At 42.6% G+C, this 16,899-nt stretch overlaps 1 protein-coding gene across 5 annotated transcripts in view; it reads left to right on the top strand.

Annotated features, from left to right (window-relative positions):
- DGKI (diacylglycerol kinase iota) overlaps positions 1-16,899 on the top strand; it is a gene marked incomplete at its 5' end in the record, with an annotated part of 450,496 nt that overhangs the window by 164,971 nt on the left and 268,626 nt on the right. For all 5 annotated transcript variants that reach the window (XM_079930955.1, XM_079930954.1, XM_079930953.1 and 2 more), the window contains one exon: positions 7,089-7,184. In XM_079930955.1, the coding sequence (XP_079787081.1) occupies positions 7,089-7,184 (96 nt within the window). The remainder of the gene's footprint in view (positions 1-7,088; positions 7,185-16,899) is intronic.

Genomic DNA, 16,899 nt, shown 5'->3' with positions numbered 1-16,899 from the left:
ATCACCAGTAATGACTCACACCCCGATATCTTTCTCCACTTCCATCCTCATTTCAAAAAACATTGTCCATTTAATCAAGATATCAGATTGCTAAGCAGAGCAGGAGGAGATAACCGACTATAAATTAGTAAAGGTCCTGACCTGGTCAGCCATGTTAATAGTGGGACATATCTAGCATGTTTTCATGCACCCTCACTAATCTTTTAGTTTCTAAAATTGTGAGAATTTTAAATTAAATCACATTGGCTGCTGGGAGAAATCATAGACTCTTACAACTTCACAGGTTGGTGAGAAGTACCTAGGTCTAATCTTTTGCCTCTTAGTAAGTGATTATCTAAACTAACACTGTTGAACAGAAATATATATGAGCCATAAACAAAGCCTAACTTTTAGTGGCCACATTAAAAAGTGAAAAGACATAGGTAAAATTAATTTTAATATTATATTTTGTTTAACCAAATATATAAAAATATTGCTGTTTCAACAATGTTCACATTCTTTATATATATATGATGAATATATGATATATATATGAGCCATCAATATATGGTTCACATTCTTTTTTCAGACTAAGTCAGTCTTCAAAATCTGCTGTGAATTTTACACTGACAGCACATCTCAATTAGCGCTAATCACATTTCAAGCGCTCCGTTGCCATATGCTTACTGGACAACATATCGAAACCATCTGAGACAGATTTCACCTATTATTACCTTGCAGATTTTTAGAGGGAGACAGTCCAGATTTTTGTTTCCCTTTCTGAATTTGTAAGGATATTTACATTTGATACATATTTATGATTGTCTTATTGTTTCAAAACATTTTTTACAAGCAAGTCTTCATTTTGTGTAGATTATTTGCTTCTGGTGTCAGCGTACTCTATCTGTAAGTGTCATTCAGTCTATAACACTCCCTCTCCACAACTTGTGTCTTTTTACCTATAACTATTTATTACTAGGACTTCAGGTAGAACTTGAGAGCAAGAAATCCTATCTGTATCTACATAGGTGGGTCTCTGCTCTTAGGTAGCTAGATCTATCTATAGATAGGTTGATCTATATAAATCTATGTATACCTACAGAGACTTGTTTCAACACTCACTAATACAGAAGAAATGTTATCTTCATTTTGAAACGGAACTATTTTTTCTGTTTGGCACAGACGGATACTCTGCGTTATATACTGTTTGAGATGGTATTTCAAGATGAATGTGTAAAGAAGAGAGAAAGAGGTACCTGGGTGTGGAGAATGGAATAAATAAAAAAAATATGGCACAGAAAAGGAAAATATGACTATATTTAGAGAAGAGTGACAAAAGAATAGAATGTGGGAAGGTGAATAAGAAAGACAGATTGGTACCATTAATGGAAGGTCTAGTACGTGGGATTAAGTTTAGATTTTGTTTTATAAATAATAGGGATTTTTTTTTTTTTTGGCCTCCTAAGCAAGAGAGAGGCATAATCACAGCTATGTTTTAAGGGAGTTAATTTTACAGCAGTGTGAAATATCAGAGAGAATGTCAGAAGTAGAATTCAGAGCAGAAGAAACCAGGACTCAGAGATTAGACATGCTGTTCAGTGTATGGTAGGTAACTTGGGGGTAAATGTAGGCAATGAAAGGAAATGCAGACAAAGCCGTGAGCAAAGAGAAGAGGCCTGTGTTAGTTGGGGTGGGCTAGGCTGCAATAAATAAAATCATCACGTAATGGCTCAATACAAGAGAACTTTATTTCTCACTTGTGTAACAGACCAGGACTGTTTCAGGTTGGGTGGCGGGTGAGCTCTGTTCCACATAGTTATTCAGTGACCTGGACTGACAGTTGCTCTTACAGCATCGTTAGAAGCCTTCTAAAATCATCCCAAAGGCCAACTTCCCAGGTATCCAGTATGGGAAAAGGGAGGGAGGTTTTAGTGGGCCAAGTCTGAAAATAGTACATGTCACTCCTGCTCACGTGCCATTGGTTAGAACTGGGTCACATGGCCACATCCAATCACAAGCGAGTCTGGGTAACAAGGTCTAGCTGTGTGCTCAGGAAGAAGAGAAAAATGATTTTGGTGAATGGCTAGCAGTCTTGACTACAAAGACCCAGGAGAGAAATAGATGTTGGATAATACCAACATCTATGGATTAGGAAGGAAGAACGAAAACTGGTGACTAACCACAACGATAATAAGAACTATATTGAGGGAATCCCCTGGTGGCGCAGTGGTCAAGAATCCACCTGCCAATGCAGGGGACACGGGTTCGAGCCCTGGTCCGGGAAGATCCCACATGCCGCGGAGCAACTAAGCCCGTGCGCTGCGACTACTGAGCCCACGTGCCACAACTACTGAAGCCCGCGTGCCTAGAGCCCGTGCTCCGCAACAAGAGAATCCATCGCAATGAGAAGCCCGCACACCGCAACGAAGAGTAGCCCCCGCTCGCCGCAACTAGAGAAAGCCTGCGCGCAGCAACGAAGACCCAACGCAGCCAAAAATAAATAAATAATTTTTTAAAAAAAGAACTATATTAACACCTATTAACTTCTCATTGTGGGCAAGGCATTGAACGTTATTCATTTTCACATTTAAACATCATTGTGATCTTGTGAGGGAAGTACAATTATTATTACAATTTTAGTGGTGAGTAAACTGAGGTCTAGGGAAGTTAGAGAGACCCTAGGTCATAGAGCTAGTAGGTAGCAAGTCTATCTGACTCCAAAGCTCATGTTTATTACTCTTGAACTGGATAAGGATTTATCAGAAGTGTAAGAAGAAAACCACAACAGTTTATTTTTCTATTCATGTGTGAATGCCACCCAGCTGAATTCAGGAGTTCCCAAGACCATACTCACTTGCAGGTTCCGGAATCCCCAAGACCACACTCAAGTTCAATAATTCATCAGAAGGACTCACAGAACTTACTGAAAGCTGCTGTACTCACATTTATGGCCTATTATAGTGAAAGGATACAGGCTCAAACCAGCCAAGGAAAGAGGTGCATGGTGCAAAGTCCAGGACATTTCTACACAAGGAGCTTCCGGTTGTCCTCTCCCGGTGGATTTATGACAGAGATAACCTCTCCCAGCAACCATGGTGCAACTATACATATGGCATATTGCCAACCAAGGAAGCTCATCTGAAACTCGGTACCCAGAGTTTTAGTCGGAGCTTGGTCATGTAGACACAGTTAACCACCTGCATGGTTGACTTTAGCCCCTAGCCCCTCTGGAGGATGAGCTGATATATGTCTCACCATAAGTCACTGCTATTTTAGAATATTTGGCATGGCCCAAGGTCCCCATGTAAACAAAGATACTCTTATCAGGCAAGACATTCCAGGCACTTAGAGAGATTACCTTCCTATAGTTGAGGGCAAAGGCCAGACCTCTCTTTGCGTAAGGTTACTTCCTTCTGATGCGTCAGACAAGACAGATGTACAGGAAAAGGATGAGGCATGGGAAAAATGTAGTCTAAGAAAAGGTATGTTTCATGTTTTCCTTGCATGACTTTTTTTTCTTGCATGCCTCTGTTTCTTTCATGATTTTGAAAGACCGTCGTGTCTCTTAGGCATCCATGTTTACTTCTCACAGTTTGTGACTCCAAACTTATGGACAGATTAAAAAACAAATTATCCTTTCTACTCCTTGGAATTGCATATAACAAGAATGTGATTCGTTCACTGATTCTTAATCTCATCTTTTCAATTCCCCAAATTTATTTATCACCTACTATTTGCCAGGTGCTAAGTTAAGTGCTGGACATTTAATGTCCATATGAAGCTTAGAATCTAGCATAAGAGGGAAACATGAATCAAATAATCATGCCAATGAATGATGGGAGGGAAACATGGTTTTATGAGAGTAACTAACAAAATGACTTCGATTTTGGGGTCCGTGATGGCTTCTTTGAGAAAATAACACTTGATCTGGTAACCAAAAGGTAAATAGAAATTACCCACGTAAGTCAGAATGAAGAAGAATAGGAAGTTTGGATACAGTAAACAGAATACGTGGTCAACAGTCTTTGATGTGGGGACATTTGAACAGAGATCTAAATGAAATGAGAAATGCACAGTGCAGGTGTCTCGTGTAAGCAATTTTTAGTCAAGGGAGCAGCAAATTCAATGGACCTGAGATGAGAGCTTCCTTAGTCTGCTTGGGAAATACGAGACCAGTGTAATGGCAGGTCAGCGACTGAGAGGGAGAGAGAGAGAAGATGAGGTAGCTGGGCAGGGAAACGAGATCGCGGAGAGACAGGAGAGGAAGTCAGAGAGGCTCCCAGGGACGAGGTAAGTGAGGACTTTGCACTCTTCCGAGTACATGGATAGCCATTGAAGAGTTATGAGCAGATGAGCGATTTGATTAGATTTACTTTCTTTGTTGTTGTTTGGTTGCGTTGGGTCTTCGTTGCTGCGCGCGGGCTTTCTCTAGTTGTGGCGAGCGGGGGCTACTCTTTGTTGCGGTGCGCCGGCTTCTCATTGAGGTGGCTTCTCTTGTTGTGGAGCACAGGCTCTAGGCGCATGGGCTTCAGTAGCTGCGGCGCACGGGCTCAGTAGTTGTGGCTCATGGTCTCCAGAGCCCAGACGCAGTAGTTGTGGTGCACGGGCTTAGTTGCTCCACGGCATGTGGGATCTTCCTGGATCAGAGATGGAATCTGTGTCCCCTGCACTGGCAGATGGATTCTTAACCACGGCGCCACCAGGGAAGTCCCTGATTAGATTTACATTTTAAGGTAATTATTTTGGTTGCTCTGTGGAGAACAGACCATGGGGAGACAAGAGTAGAGCAGAGACACCAGTTAGGGGGCTATTGGGAATATTCCAAGCCAGAGATGATGGAGGATTGGGTGGTAACAGTAGATGTGGTGAGAATTAATTGGGTTTCATACGCATTTTGAAACTAGAGTCAGTAATATTATTTCTTGAACCCCATTCCATCAGGCTTTCTTCCTTCTCATCCTGCTGTTGGTACTTTTGTCAAGGTCATCAGTGACTTCACATGTTCACATGGTGAAATCCAATGGCCAGTTCTTCAGCTTTTGACACAGACCTTCTAGGTGCACTTTCTTCCTGGAAACGTTATACTCTTTTTTGTTTTCCTTGTACCCCAGTGGCCACTCCATCCCAGTCCCCTTTGCTGGATCTTTCCTATATCCCCAAACTCTAAGTATTGGAATGTTCCACAGCTCAGTACTCAGAGCTTAGGTTTTTGCATTCAGTTCTTATGGCTTTAGGTGCCATCAATTAACGGTTGCCTCCCAAATTATTCATACAGTACATACCTCTTCTTTGAACTTCAGACTCATAAAAATTGCCCTCTCAACATCTCCACTTGAAGGTCTAATAAGCATCTCAGAATTTTACATCCTCAACACTGAACTCATTGCGCTGATCATTTCATAATGTATAAAACTATAGAATCACTGTGTTGTACACCTGAAACTAATATATTAAATGTTAATTATAACTCAATGGAAAATAAAATAAAACAAAAACCTGAACTCGGCTTACTCCCTAAATCTGCTCTTACTGTAATCTTCTCCCTGAATTTCAGTAAGTGGTATCTCCATTCTTACAGCTGCAAATATTTGCTAAAAACTTCAGACTAGTTAAAGCACACTTTCTGGGGATGGGCTGGTAGCCAGGTGTTCTTCAAAACCCATCAGCTCATTGTAATGAGCAATTAAATTTGAGAATGAGTGTGCTCGAGCCACTGTGGCAGGAAGCCCCCACCTTTTTCTTTCCCTCTTCTCTTACTGATGTTGGGCTTTCTAATCAGATCCCCACTCAGGAGTGAGGTTCGCTCATGCTAGCACTCCTGCCGTGCCTGAATCCTTATCAGCAAGCTTCTGAGTGCTCGTAGAGGGTCTCCAGTGTGCAGGGACAATCCGCTTGGCCCAGCGTGGATGAAGCCTGCCAGCCCAGTGAGTTACTGATGTCTTGCAAGTCTCTGACTCCCTGGGCTTACTTGCTCCTGCCCACCTTACTTGGCCTACTGGGACTTAATTTTGGGCCTGCCTAGATTGGTATTATCAAGGATTTTTGACCTTCTCCCCACTGCAACATTTTATACTTCACTTTTTAAAAGAGTTGGTGGGATTTTTGCTGTAGTACGTTTCTGTAGTATTTGCTGCTATGATTATGTGTTTAGTTTCCATGTTCTCTGGTAGATTTTACTGCACACTAACCCAGTGCCTGGCACCAGGTGTGTGGAATGTGTATTGAATGAATTAGAGAATAAAAGAATGAAAAGAGATTTAATTCTATAAATGGTTATAAGTTAAATCTGGATGATAAGTTCCCAGTAGTAGAATATTTTAGTTTGTGGAGCTGGATTTCTTTAGGATACCTGGCAAAGAAATGCCTTTTAATTAACTAATTTATTTTTTATCTTGTTCTCATCCATCATGATCTGAAGACTTTTAGGGTTCCAAACCTACAGCTATTCTCTGTTTGCCACTGGAGGTATGTGAATATTTTTAGAAGCAGGGAAATCATTCAATTTGAAGAATTTAGAATTGGACGAGGGCCCTATTGAGCTGGTGAAATGTTTGAATTAGTAATTTATTATGCTTTGACTACACAGCGACTTAAAACTAAGTTATAAGAAGCTCCTGGTTTAGAAGTATAATTTATCCATTACTGATATGAATGTATTTTCAAGCAGCCTTTAAAGTACTTTAATACTACTCTCCTCCTTAGCTAATTTGCTAAGGAGAGTCGACTTTTAATAGAATTTTGGCCTCAATTGTCATGAACTCTGCAGTGGGCCTGGATGAATAAGGCCTTAGATTGACTACCTTGAGAGTTTTTTGCCCCTCATTTGTTACATATTTCAAAGATGACCACATCCATGGGTAAACGCATCTTTGGACTTAACATATTAATTAATTATTGCTCACAGTTTTTCCAAATACCTTTTTCCGTTTCTAGAATTTTGGTAGGACCAATTTCAGCGGTATTTTCAGGGGTAAAATGAGAAGCGTTTAGACAATTTGGGTTCACTAACTGTCTTGCATCCAAAATCTAAATTTGAGATCTGCCCCCCTCCACCCCGTCCCTTTATGCCTGAAAAGAAAACTGAAGTCAGGTGGGTCTTTTCCTTCCAGGAAAATGCCGTGAATGGAGAGCACCTGTGGCTGGAGACCAACGTCTCGGGAGACCTGTGCTACCTGGGGGAGGAGAACTGCCAAGTCAGATTTGCAGTGAGTGTGCGCCCGGGACCCCTGTGCTCTGGCCTTCCTGGGGGGAGCCTTGCGGGTAGTTGAGTCTGAAGGCAGCGGGGATCACCACGCCTGAATTTCCAAGGAAAGCTTTGAAAGAGCCTGTCCCTGTGAGGCAGTTGACAGTTTATCAAGTTAGCATGGCTTTTAAGGGGTCAGTTGAATGGTTTTAGGTTTTTTTCTTGATTCTGCAGGTCGAACCTTGGGATAATGTGCTACGTTGTGATGATAACCAGTGTTGGGTTTTGTTAGTGTGTTTGGGGGTGGGGGAGAGGGTGAGTGTGCATGACGGCAATGCTTGCAGACGGAGCCGTGTCCTGTGGGGAGAGACCCGTGGGTGGAGGAAGGGTCTCTGTGGGAGAAGGCTCTCCTTCGTAGGGGAGCATGTGTGGTGGACGACATTACTGGTGGGTGAAGGTAGAGATGGGTGCAAACACCGGTCTGGTGGTGGGTGTAGGCTCACAAATAATTCAGACTAGGCTCCAGATGAGAAAATTCTAGAAACTATATAAGTGATCAACAGTCAACTCCATCAGAGCATAGCTTTCTAAAATTTGCTTTGTCCGTATTTGGAACAACGTTTAAATGTTAAATCTTCTTTGTGTTCCATGAAAAGAGCATGGTTGCCAGGCTGTAAGTTGGGAGGAACTAAATTTTAGTATTGAGAAACTGAACTTAAAATTTTTGTGTAGTTAAAAATTATGGTTCAAAAAGAGAGTAATGGGGGCTTCTCTGGTGGTGCAGTGGTTGAGAGTCCTCCTGCCGATGTAGGGGACATGGGTTTGTGCCCCGGTCCGGGAAGATCCCACATGCCGCGGAGCGGCTGGGCCCGTGAGCCATGGCCGCTGGACCTGCGCGTCCGGAGCCTGTGCTCTGCAACGGGAGAGGCCACGACAGTGAGAGGCCCGCGTACTGCAAAAAATATATATATATAATAATAATAAAATAAAAAAGAGGGTAATGGGAAACTAACAATAGTAAAGAAGAAAGAAAAGTTGTATTCTTTCTTATTTTGGGGAAATGGGCATCATAATTGACCTAATAATTATTTTCTTTTTTGTTATGTTTGTTTATAACGTGAAAGAGGATTTGGGGCAAAATGTAGAACCTAGGAATTACGAATGAATATGTTTCTATGAATAACAAATAAGGAAGAAATTGAGTTTCTGCCAACGTCTATAGAAGAATAGCCCCAAGGGACTTTTATTAGGCTGCCTGGAATCACAAAGCTGGGGAGCCAAGATTTTTTAAAATTGCATTAGGTGTTTTGATGCCTAGTTTATAGGTCTTGTTTGGAAAACTTTATTAGGGTTTGGAGGACCAGGGTTTGTTTGAGTGAGGGTGGGATAGTTAAATGTCAGTTGAAGACTCAGTTGTACAGCCTCTCAATTTCAAGTCAGGAAACTTGGATTTGAATCTCAGTGTTATCACTATGTGGCATTGAGAACTCCTGACCTTTGGTTGTTGGCCACCTTCAAGGTAGAAAAATGAAGGAGGATTAAATTAAGTTTGCTTCTGATTCAGATCTGTACTTCGTTGTTTGCATTTCTTTTAATCTGGTTGTAAATTCAGTTGATTTAAATATCATTTCAACTTTATGCATATGTATTTTCAATTAAAGTATAATTTCATGAAATTTGATTAAATTAACCAAAACCAAGAGAAGCTCAGCTGTTTAGACTAAAATGCTATAAATGATGAATTAACATTTGGATCTTAGTTAATTGTGTAAACACTGGTCTTGATAATATAAAATGGAAAAAATGAAAGCCAGTCCTTCTTGTGTACATACTTTTGAACTATTATCTACTGATGCTGCTGTCAACTGATGGACTGTAATTTGTTATGGAGTTCTACCTTATTTCCAGATTACTCTCTTTGATCCTTTTCTGACACTCTTTTAGAGTCAGCCACATGTTACCTCTCTTGGCAAAAATATGAACAGGTACCTACATCCGCCTTAAACCTTGTATCGGTAAATAGCATTGCTACCCACTAATTGATTCTAACTCGGTCACTATTACCTCTATGCCAGGAAAAGTAACAAAGAAAGGAAATATTAGGGAGATGTAAGGAGGTAATAGAATTACAAAAATTTCCAGTGTTCTTTTGAATCTTCCTCATAATTTCATCCCAAATACTTGGCTTTCTTAACTCACTTTACAAAGTATCTGGAGGAGGAAGGTCTCTCCTCCAAAAAACATGGATTAAATGAAGGCATAAAGCGGTGAGGAAGCTGAAGACCTGTGTTTCCTCATTATAAGCTCCTGAAGGCTCAGTTTTTTTTACCTGTAAAGTGGAAGGAATGTTGTTTTGAGGGTTAGATGAGATAATGCATTGAAAGGACTTACTTGCCACAGCCATAGGCATAATGAATTCAAAGGGGGCAGGGGGGACCCAGAAAGGACAAGAGCAGACAATTCACAAAAGAACTACCGCTGGCCAATATATGTATGAAAAATATAAACAAAGGCACTCAAATTGAAACAGCTATGAGGAGGCAACGTTGTGTGCCTGTTAAAGATTTACAAAATGGTAATACCTGCTGGCTAGTTTAGACCAAAATTCGTCTTCTCATTGTCAGCTGGTGGGAGTGTAAGTTGATATACTTCACAAAATTATCACTATGTAGTAAAAGCGTTAGAAATCTAACTCACTCTCTCCACTTCATTCTGGCATCACGTTTTGGGAAGGACGCTGGCAAAGGGAAGACCCAGGAGAGTGTGCTTAACTTGGTTCAGGGTGGGGAACTTTGTAGTAGAAGGAAGAGCGAAATAACCGGGGTTGCAAAAGAGTATTAATGAGAGAAAGGAGAGAGAACTGACATCTTCCAGCATTAGAAGAGCTGCCATGAAGAAAAGGAAAGTATGTTTTTTTAATTTAATTTTTTATTTTATATTGGAGTATAGTTCATTTACAATGTTGTGTTAGTTTCAGGTGTACAGCAAAGTGATTCATTTATACATATATATGTATCTATTCTTTTTTGGATTCTTTTCCCATATAGGTTATTACAGAATATTGAGTAGAGTTCCCTGTGCAATACAGTAGGTCCTTGTTGATTATCTATTTTATATATAGTAGTGTGTGTATGTTAATCCAAAACTCCTAATTTATCCCTCCTTGCCAGGTTTCCCCTTTGGTGCCCATAAGTTTGTTTTCAAAGTCTGTAAATCTATTTCTGTTTTGTAAATAAGTTCATTTGTATCATTTTCTTTCTAGATTCCACATATAAGTGATATCATATGATATTTGTCTTTGTCTGACTTACTTCACTTAGTATGATAATCTCTAGATCCATCCATGTTGCTGCAAATGGCATTATTTCATTCTTTTTTATGGCTGAGTAATATTCCATTGTATGTATATGTGTGTGTATGTATGTATATATATACCACATCTACTTGATCCATTTGTCTGTCAATGGACATTTAGGTTGCTTCCATGTCTTGGCTATTGTAAATAGTGCTGCAATGAACACTGGAAAGAAAAGGGAGGTGTCTTGCTCTCCCCTGTTAGGAAGGTAGAAGTAAGTTCTAGATAGAGAATCCACTGACTCTAACAGTCGATCTTACACTTTGGTATAATAGATGTCACCTGGAAAACCTGTTAACAAGGTAGATTACTTTTTAAATCCTTGCTCCAAATGCTGATTCAGTAGGTCTGGAGTTAGATTTGGGAACCTGTGATTTTTAACAATCGCCTCAAATAATCATGGTACAGATGGTCCACAAACTTAACTTTGACAAATACTGTATTATAAGGAAGAACTTTAACAATCAGGGCTTGGACAACCAACAGGGGAACAAGGTGCCTGGAGAGATGGGCTCAAAGGAAGTGTTTATGAATACGTTGGGTGGCCATCTTTCAAGGATGCTTAAAGGCGGGGTGCACCTCTGCTTTGGGTAAGAGGTTAGGCAAGGAGATCTCCAAGACAGCCTCCAGTTTAAATGTTTTATTTGCAGCTTTCTTAGTATTGAACACAGTTTCATAAGAAAAAAAAATACCATGTGTTAATAGATTATATATTCTCATTTCTTTAAAGAATCACCTTTGAAGACAGCCAACCTGTTGGGTTTGGGACCAGATTACCATAACCAGGTGCTACCTGCTGGCTCCTAAACAGAATGCAGGCAGAGTGCTTGGAGGAGGAGTGACTCCATCACTGAAGAGGTGCCTTTCACTCCTTACTCTATTTTAGCAAAGCAAATGTCACGGGTGGAAGTTAAGAGAAGGGAGAAGGGAGAAATCAGTGTGGGTTGAGTAGACAGAGGCGGCTTCGTGGAAATGGGGCTTGAAAGCAGTATTGAAAGATGGGTTAGATTTACGTAAGTCGAGTGGGGAAAGGAAACCTTTACAGGCAGGGAGAGGAACATGGGCAAACTCAGAGGCAGGAACAAGCTTTGTACGAGGGAGAAGGGAATCACGAGACAGGCATGAGCACACCAAAGGGCATGCGTTGAGTAAGAATGGAAATAAGGATGGATGGGGGTGCGTGTGTGTGTCTGTTTTCTCAACTGAGACTCCGAGCGCATGTTATAAATGTCTGTGTGCTTGTAAAGCATGACCATATTGTCTAAACCAAGACAGATTTGAGGGTGAAAATGGCTGCTGTGAAACCATCACAACGTATGGGGACAGTGCAATAGTCTATTTAAAACCAAAGCCATCCTGCAAATTCAGGACCTCCTGCTGGCAGACATGGATGGACATTTGGGGGCTGATATTGGAAGGCATTGCAAGGAAGGCAGTGACGACATAGAACATGAAGACTGCTGTAGGAGAGTTTTCCAAAGTCTCAGGGCTGAACCAGATGACCTTTACAGTTCTTCCTCTTTTATATTCTCCAGTGAGAACATTTAATACTGCAGAATGTCTGTGAATAGATATTTAATGGGATTAAAGTTGTTCCCAAATCAGTGGCAGTCCCCAAGTTAGTAGCTGTTTCTTTTTCTGGTCTGGAGAGAAGAAAGGTATGCAAAAGTCATGAAATTGGAGTAGAAGGATCACTGTTTTCCATCATGATTATGGGGGGGGGGGAAACTGAGACAAAATTCCAGCTAGGACCACTTTTGTTTCGTGATATTTATTTTGATGGACATGTCTTCATTCATTTATTCTACAAGTGTTTACGGGCTGGGTACCCAGTGCCAGAAACTTCAGACCGAGTTGAGAGTGACAGGTGACCTTTAATTGTAATTGACAACGTCACGGCTCATAGTGGGTACACTGCTCGTGCCTGTCTCATGACTGTCTTCTCCCTCGTACAAAGCTTATTCCTGCCTCTGAGTTTGCCCATGTTCCTCTCCCTGCCTGTAAAGGTTTCCTTTCCCCACTCGACTTACGTAAATCTCACCCATCTTTCAATACTGCATTCAAGCCCCATTTCCACGAAGCCGCCTCTGTCTACTCAACCCACACTGATTTCTCCCTTCTCTTAACTTCCACCCGTGACGTTTGCTTTGCTAAAATAGAGTAAGGAGTGAAAGGCACCTCTTCAGTGATGGAGTCACTCCTCCTCCAACATCACTCATCTGACAACATCACAGTGGGTACAGTCTGTAGAAATTATTCTGGCGCATGGCTGATACAAAGATGTTAGCGAAATACGTATTTGTTCCCAAAGAAACTCATGCCTCCCTGAGAATCCATTGAGTACATACCTTTGCACACCAATTTTTACACTTAAAAGACACTGCCTACGTCACTACGTAGGGGTACAAACAACCGTGGTCACACCTGCCCAGAGACATGTAGACACAGAAAGGCCACATGGGTAGTGGGAAGGAAGGGGACTCTGAGTGAGACAGACCTGAATTTGAAAACCTATTGTTCCATGTAGTTACTGAGTGAATTTGGGGCATATCATTTCACCTCGTTTTGCCCCCATTTCCTGATTTACTGTATTGTTATTAAGATTGACCTCAGTGATTCTTTTTTATTTTTATTAAAAAAATTTTTTTTAATTTTAACATCTTTAGACCTCAGTGATTCTTATTCCTGGAGGAGCATTGTAGTGTCTTCTGAAGCTTTCCTTCAACTTTATTTTTTTAAATGACTGGTTCCCAGCCTGGATCTACCACATCAGAATCTCTGGGGAGTGGGACCAGGCATGAATATGTTAAAAACAAGCAAACTCTACAGATGACATATGTGCTGTCACACATAGTGGGTAGGGAGCCACTGATCTACTTCACAGAGAGAGTGTCAGAACCAAATGAAGTGGCCTGGTCCCTGCCTCTGGTGTAGAGTGGCTGTTGTGCCGTAAATCGTGTACCCCCCAAATATGTTGAGGTCCTAAACCCCTTGATCCCACAATGTGACCTTATTTGAAGATTGGGTTGTTGCAGGTGTAATGAGTTAAGATGAGGTCATACTGCAGTAGGTGGGACCTCATGCACTCTGACAAGCGTCCTTATAAGAAGAGGAGAGGACACACAGTGGTAGACAGGGAAGAAGGCCATGTAATGATAGAGGCAGAGATTGGAGTGATAGAGCTGCAAGGCAAGGATCGCAGGCTCTTACCAGAAGCTAAGAGGGAGGCGTGGACAGATTCGCCCTCAGAAGTGTGCCAACCCTATGCACACCATGACGACAGGCTTCTAGCCTCCAGGGCTATGAGAGAATTCACATTTCTGTTGCTTTACACTACCCAGGCTGTGGTCCTTGGTTAGGGCAGCCCTAGGAAGCAAAGACAGAAGCTATTCTGTTAAGGTGAGTTACCTTACCTGGCCACGCAGATGCCTGCACACGGCTCTCAGATGCACTCACACAGGTACATTTAAATCAGGCTTGATTGAGGATTTCAGTTGAGAGGTATGTGGCTTTCTGGATAAGTGAGCAGACAGACAGGTAGGTGCCAGAACTACGGGAATAGGGTAGGTAGAAAGGTGAGGGAGACCGCAGAGGTTGGGCAAGAGAAGAAAGGAGCTGTCAGGCTTCGGAATGCTGTTACCAGTTATATCTTCTCTATACTTAAGTGTACTTCTGTCACCTTCTCTTTGTGGGTAGGCTAATGGGTACCGTTTCGCTTTTGTTATTGTTTTGTTTGTGTGTTTTACTTTACTCTTGTCCTTGTGGGTCACGTTTGGCAAAAATGGCCAAACCCGCCTGTAACACCTGACCTTGATTCTAAGGTGTCTTCCAATACTGCTCAGCGCTTAACAAATATAGTTTTATTAAGTCGATGACTAATTGCAATAGGGCGGTCAGGTGAGATGGGGAGCGGGGGAGTGGAGAGTGAGGGGCTACTCAGATCCAGCGACAAATAGGTCTGGATAGAAATCCTAGCTCTGCCCTGCTGCCCTGAGTCTCAGGTTGCTCTGTAAAACGGTGATGATTATATCTGCTCTTCAGAATTGGCAGGAGGATTAAAGTAGTTGACACATGTTAATGTCCTCCCTCCTTCTCTCCTATCCTTGCTTATATTTCAATGTCATTAAGTTGAATGAGCTAATTGGTAGTTTGGTTGGACTTTGGTTTCAACAAGGCCTTCTGTTTGGGATGCCCCGACGCTGAGACTCTTACACTTTCCCTGTCATTTTGCTGCTGTGTGTAATGTGCATAGTCTCCCTAGGTCATGGGTGGGACCAGCTGAGTGTGACAAATCAAAGTAACTCGTTCTGGAAAACATCTCACAGGCTGTGTCTTCTTCCTGATGGGTCAGAAGCCTCATCCTTGTAATCGGGCATCACAGCATCTGCTCGAAAGGATGCTGGCTATGTCCCTGGGTTTTGGAAGAAACTTGTAAGAAGAGTACAAGAGCAGTAGCTCTCTGCCCTATTTGAAGGAAGCTTTCCGTTGTTTTGAAAGAGAAAAAAGATGGCGAACCTGGTGACAGCCCTGTCTATTTCATCTCTAGAAGATGCGAGCACTGGCCAGTGGCCCATGAAGATGCTGATTTGTGGGCATCTGTGCACTGTGAGCGAGATGAGAGAGTCGGTCCCCAGCACAGGTGGCTGGGGACCTCTGACCGTCTGTGCATTCGGATCTGGTGGGTAGATACCCCAGAGCACCAACATTGGACGCAAGCCTCAGTCTGGGCTGGGACCACCCCTCCCCCCACCCCTCGCTGCCCCTGGTCTTCCAGCACGGCAGACTGACGCTCCGCAGCTCCAGATGGTAGCCGGGCTCACAGAGGGAGCTGTGAGTGTGGCAGCAAAGCCCAGAAGCCTAAGCCAGCCTTCCAAGCTGTTTGGGTACCAGCCGTGAAGATGCCATCTCCGCGGCGCTTCTAAGGCCGCTGTCTACCAGAGGCGCCTCCCACCACCAAGATATTGAGGAGCTCATGAATGCAGATGACTCGGGGAGAGCAGAGCCGTCAACAAAAATAGTTTTGAAAAAGCATCTGCTCAGACAGACTCTCTGCTCCTGACCCCCGAGCCAGTGGATGTGAGTGGAGGAAGGGGGTGGGGTGTTTCTGTGTGTGCAAGGGGTGTTGCCCATATGTGTCTGGCCAGATGGTCGGGAATGTCCATGAGATCGTCCAAGTGCACACACAGGACTGGGTCTAGCATGGGGCAGGCCCTCAGTTAGCCATTGTTATTATGACAGCTATCGTTATCATTGTAATTATTTAGCTTAGAGTGTTATTCGTATGCTTGAGGAGCTTGTAATACTGACCCTGCCCACTTTGTGCACTAGAGAGAGTGATAAGATACGGAGCCCAGGGAGCTGCAGGGCTCTGCCACTCTCTCCTAGGTGACCCGGCATCAGCAGTACCATTGTCTATTTGCACAGTCTGCTTTCAAAAAAATAAAATCGTGTCCTAGAGAGCACTGAACTCCTGTAAAAGCAATATGGAAAATTCTTCCTTAAAAATGGCTTGTGATGGAACAAGTTTAGAAAACACTGAACACCTTTGATAATCTAACATGTCTTCTGAGGCTCCGAGAGAGGCATTAGGGATGCAGGATTTGCTCTCTGTTTGCTTGCGGGGAAGGGATGATTGTTGAAAACCCATTATTTTCCCCACAGAACACCCGTTGTCATCTCGTGAGATCTCAGTATTCAGTGGGAAACTATTTATCCACGCAATGCAGTTCTCCTCTTGTCAGTGTGGGTCAGTAACAACGACCCTTTGGGGTGGTCGTTGGGGCAGTTTACTCCCACTTAAAGGAAACACAGGTCAGAGACACTTAATCACTGCGGTGGGGCTTCTTCACTTTTCTGTCTCTTTATGCAGTTCTTTTGCCTTTGTTTGAAACTTTCATTAAGCCGTCTGTCTGTCTGTCTGTCTGTCTTATTTTATTTTTAGAGCCTGAGCCTCTGAGCATGGTTGTCATCTCTTCTGCGATGATACTTGTAGATTGAGGCTGCATTTGTGTGTTTGCATATGGGTGTGTGCTTGTGTGGAGCGGGTCTCTTCTTATTTAATATGGGTACGGTTCTGTCACTTAATAGAGGTAGTTTGCATGGGATTCAGTGTAGGGTTTACATATCGCCTAGGCAATGCCCAGGTGTACAGAAGGGCTTTCCCTTCTTCCAGTGTCTCTCAGTGCCGGGCACCCAGAACAACAGGTTCTAACCAACGTTCTTACCGCTCAGAGGCCCCAATCTCAGCTGAAGCACTGTTTACTTTAGCAGTTACCCAGAACTACTGCTGACCCCAAGGTTGATATTGTCCGTTTTTAGGAGATTTTTCTTGTTGTTTTTCTTACCTCGTATGCCAGGCAGATACAGGTTGCAGAAGGTAATG

This window comes from Stenella coeruleoalba (assembly GCF_951394435.1).
Source record: "Stenella coeruleoalba genome assembly, chromosome: 9".
NCBI lineage: Eukaryota > Metazoa > Chordata > Mammalia > Artiodactyla > Delphinidae > Stenella > Stenella coeruleoalba.
The sequence above is the reverse complement of the archived record's forward strand: the minus strand, read 5'-3'. Positions and strand labels throughout refer to the sequence as shown.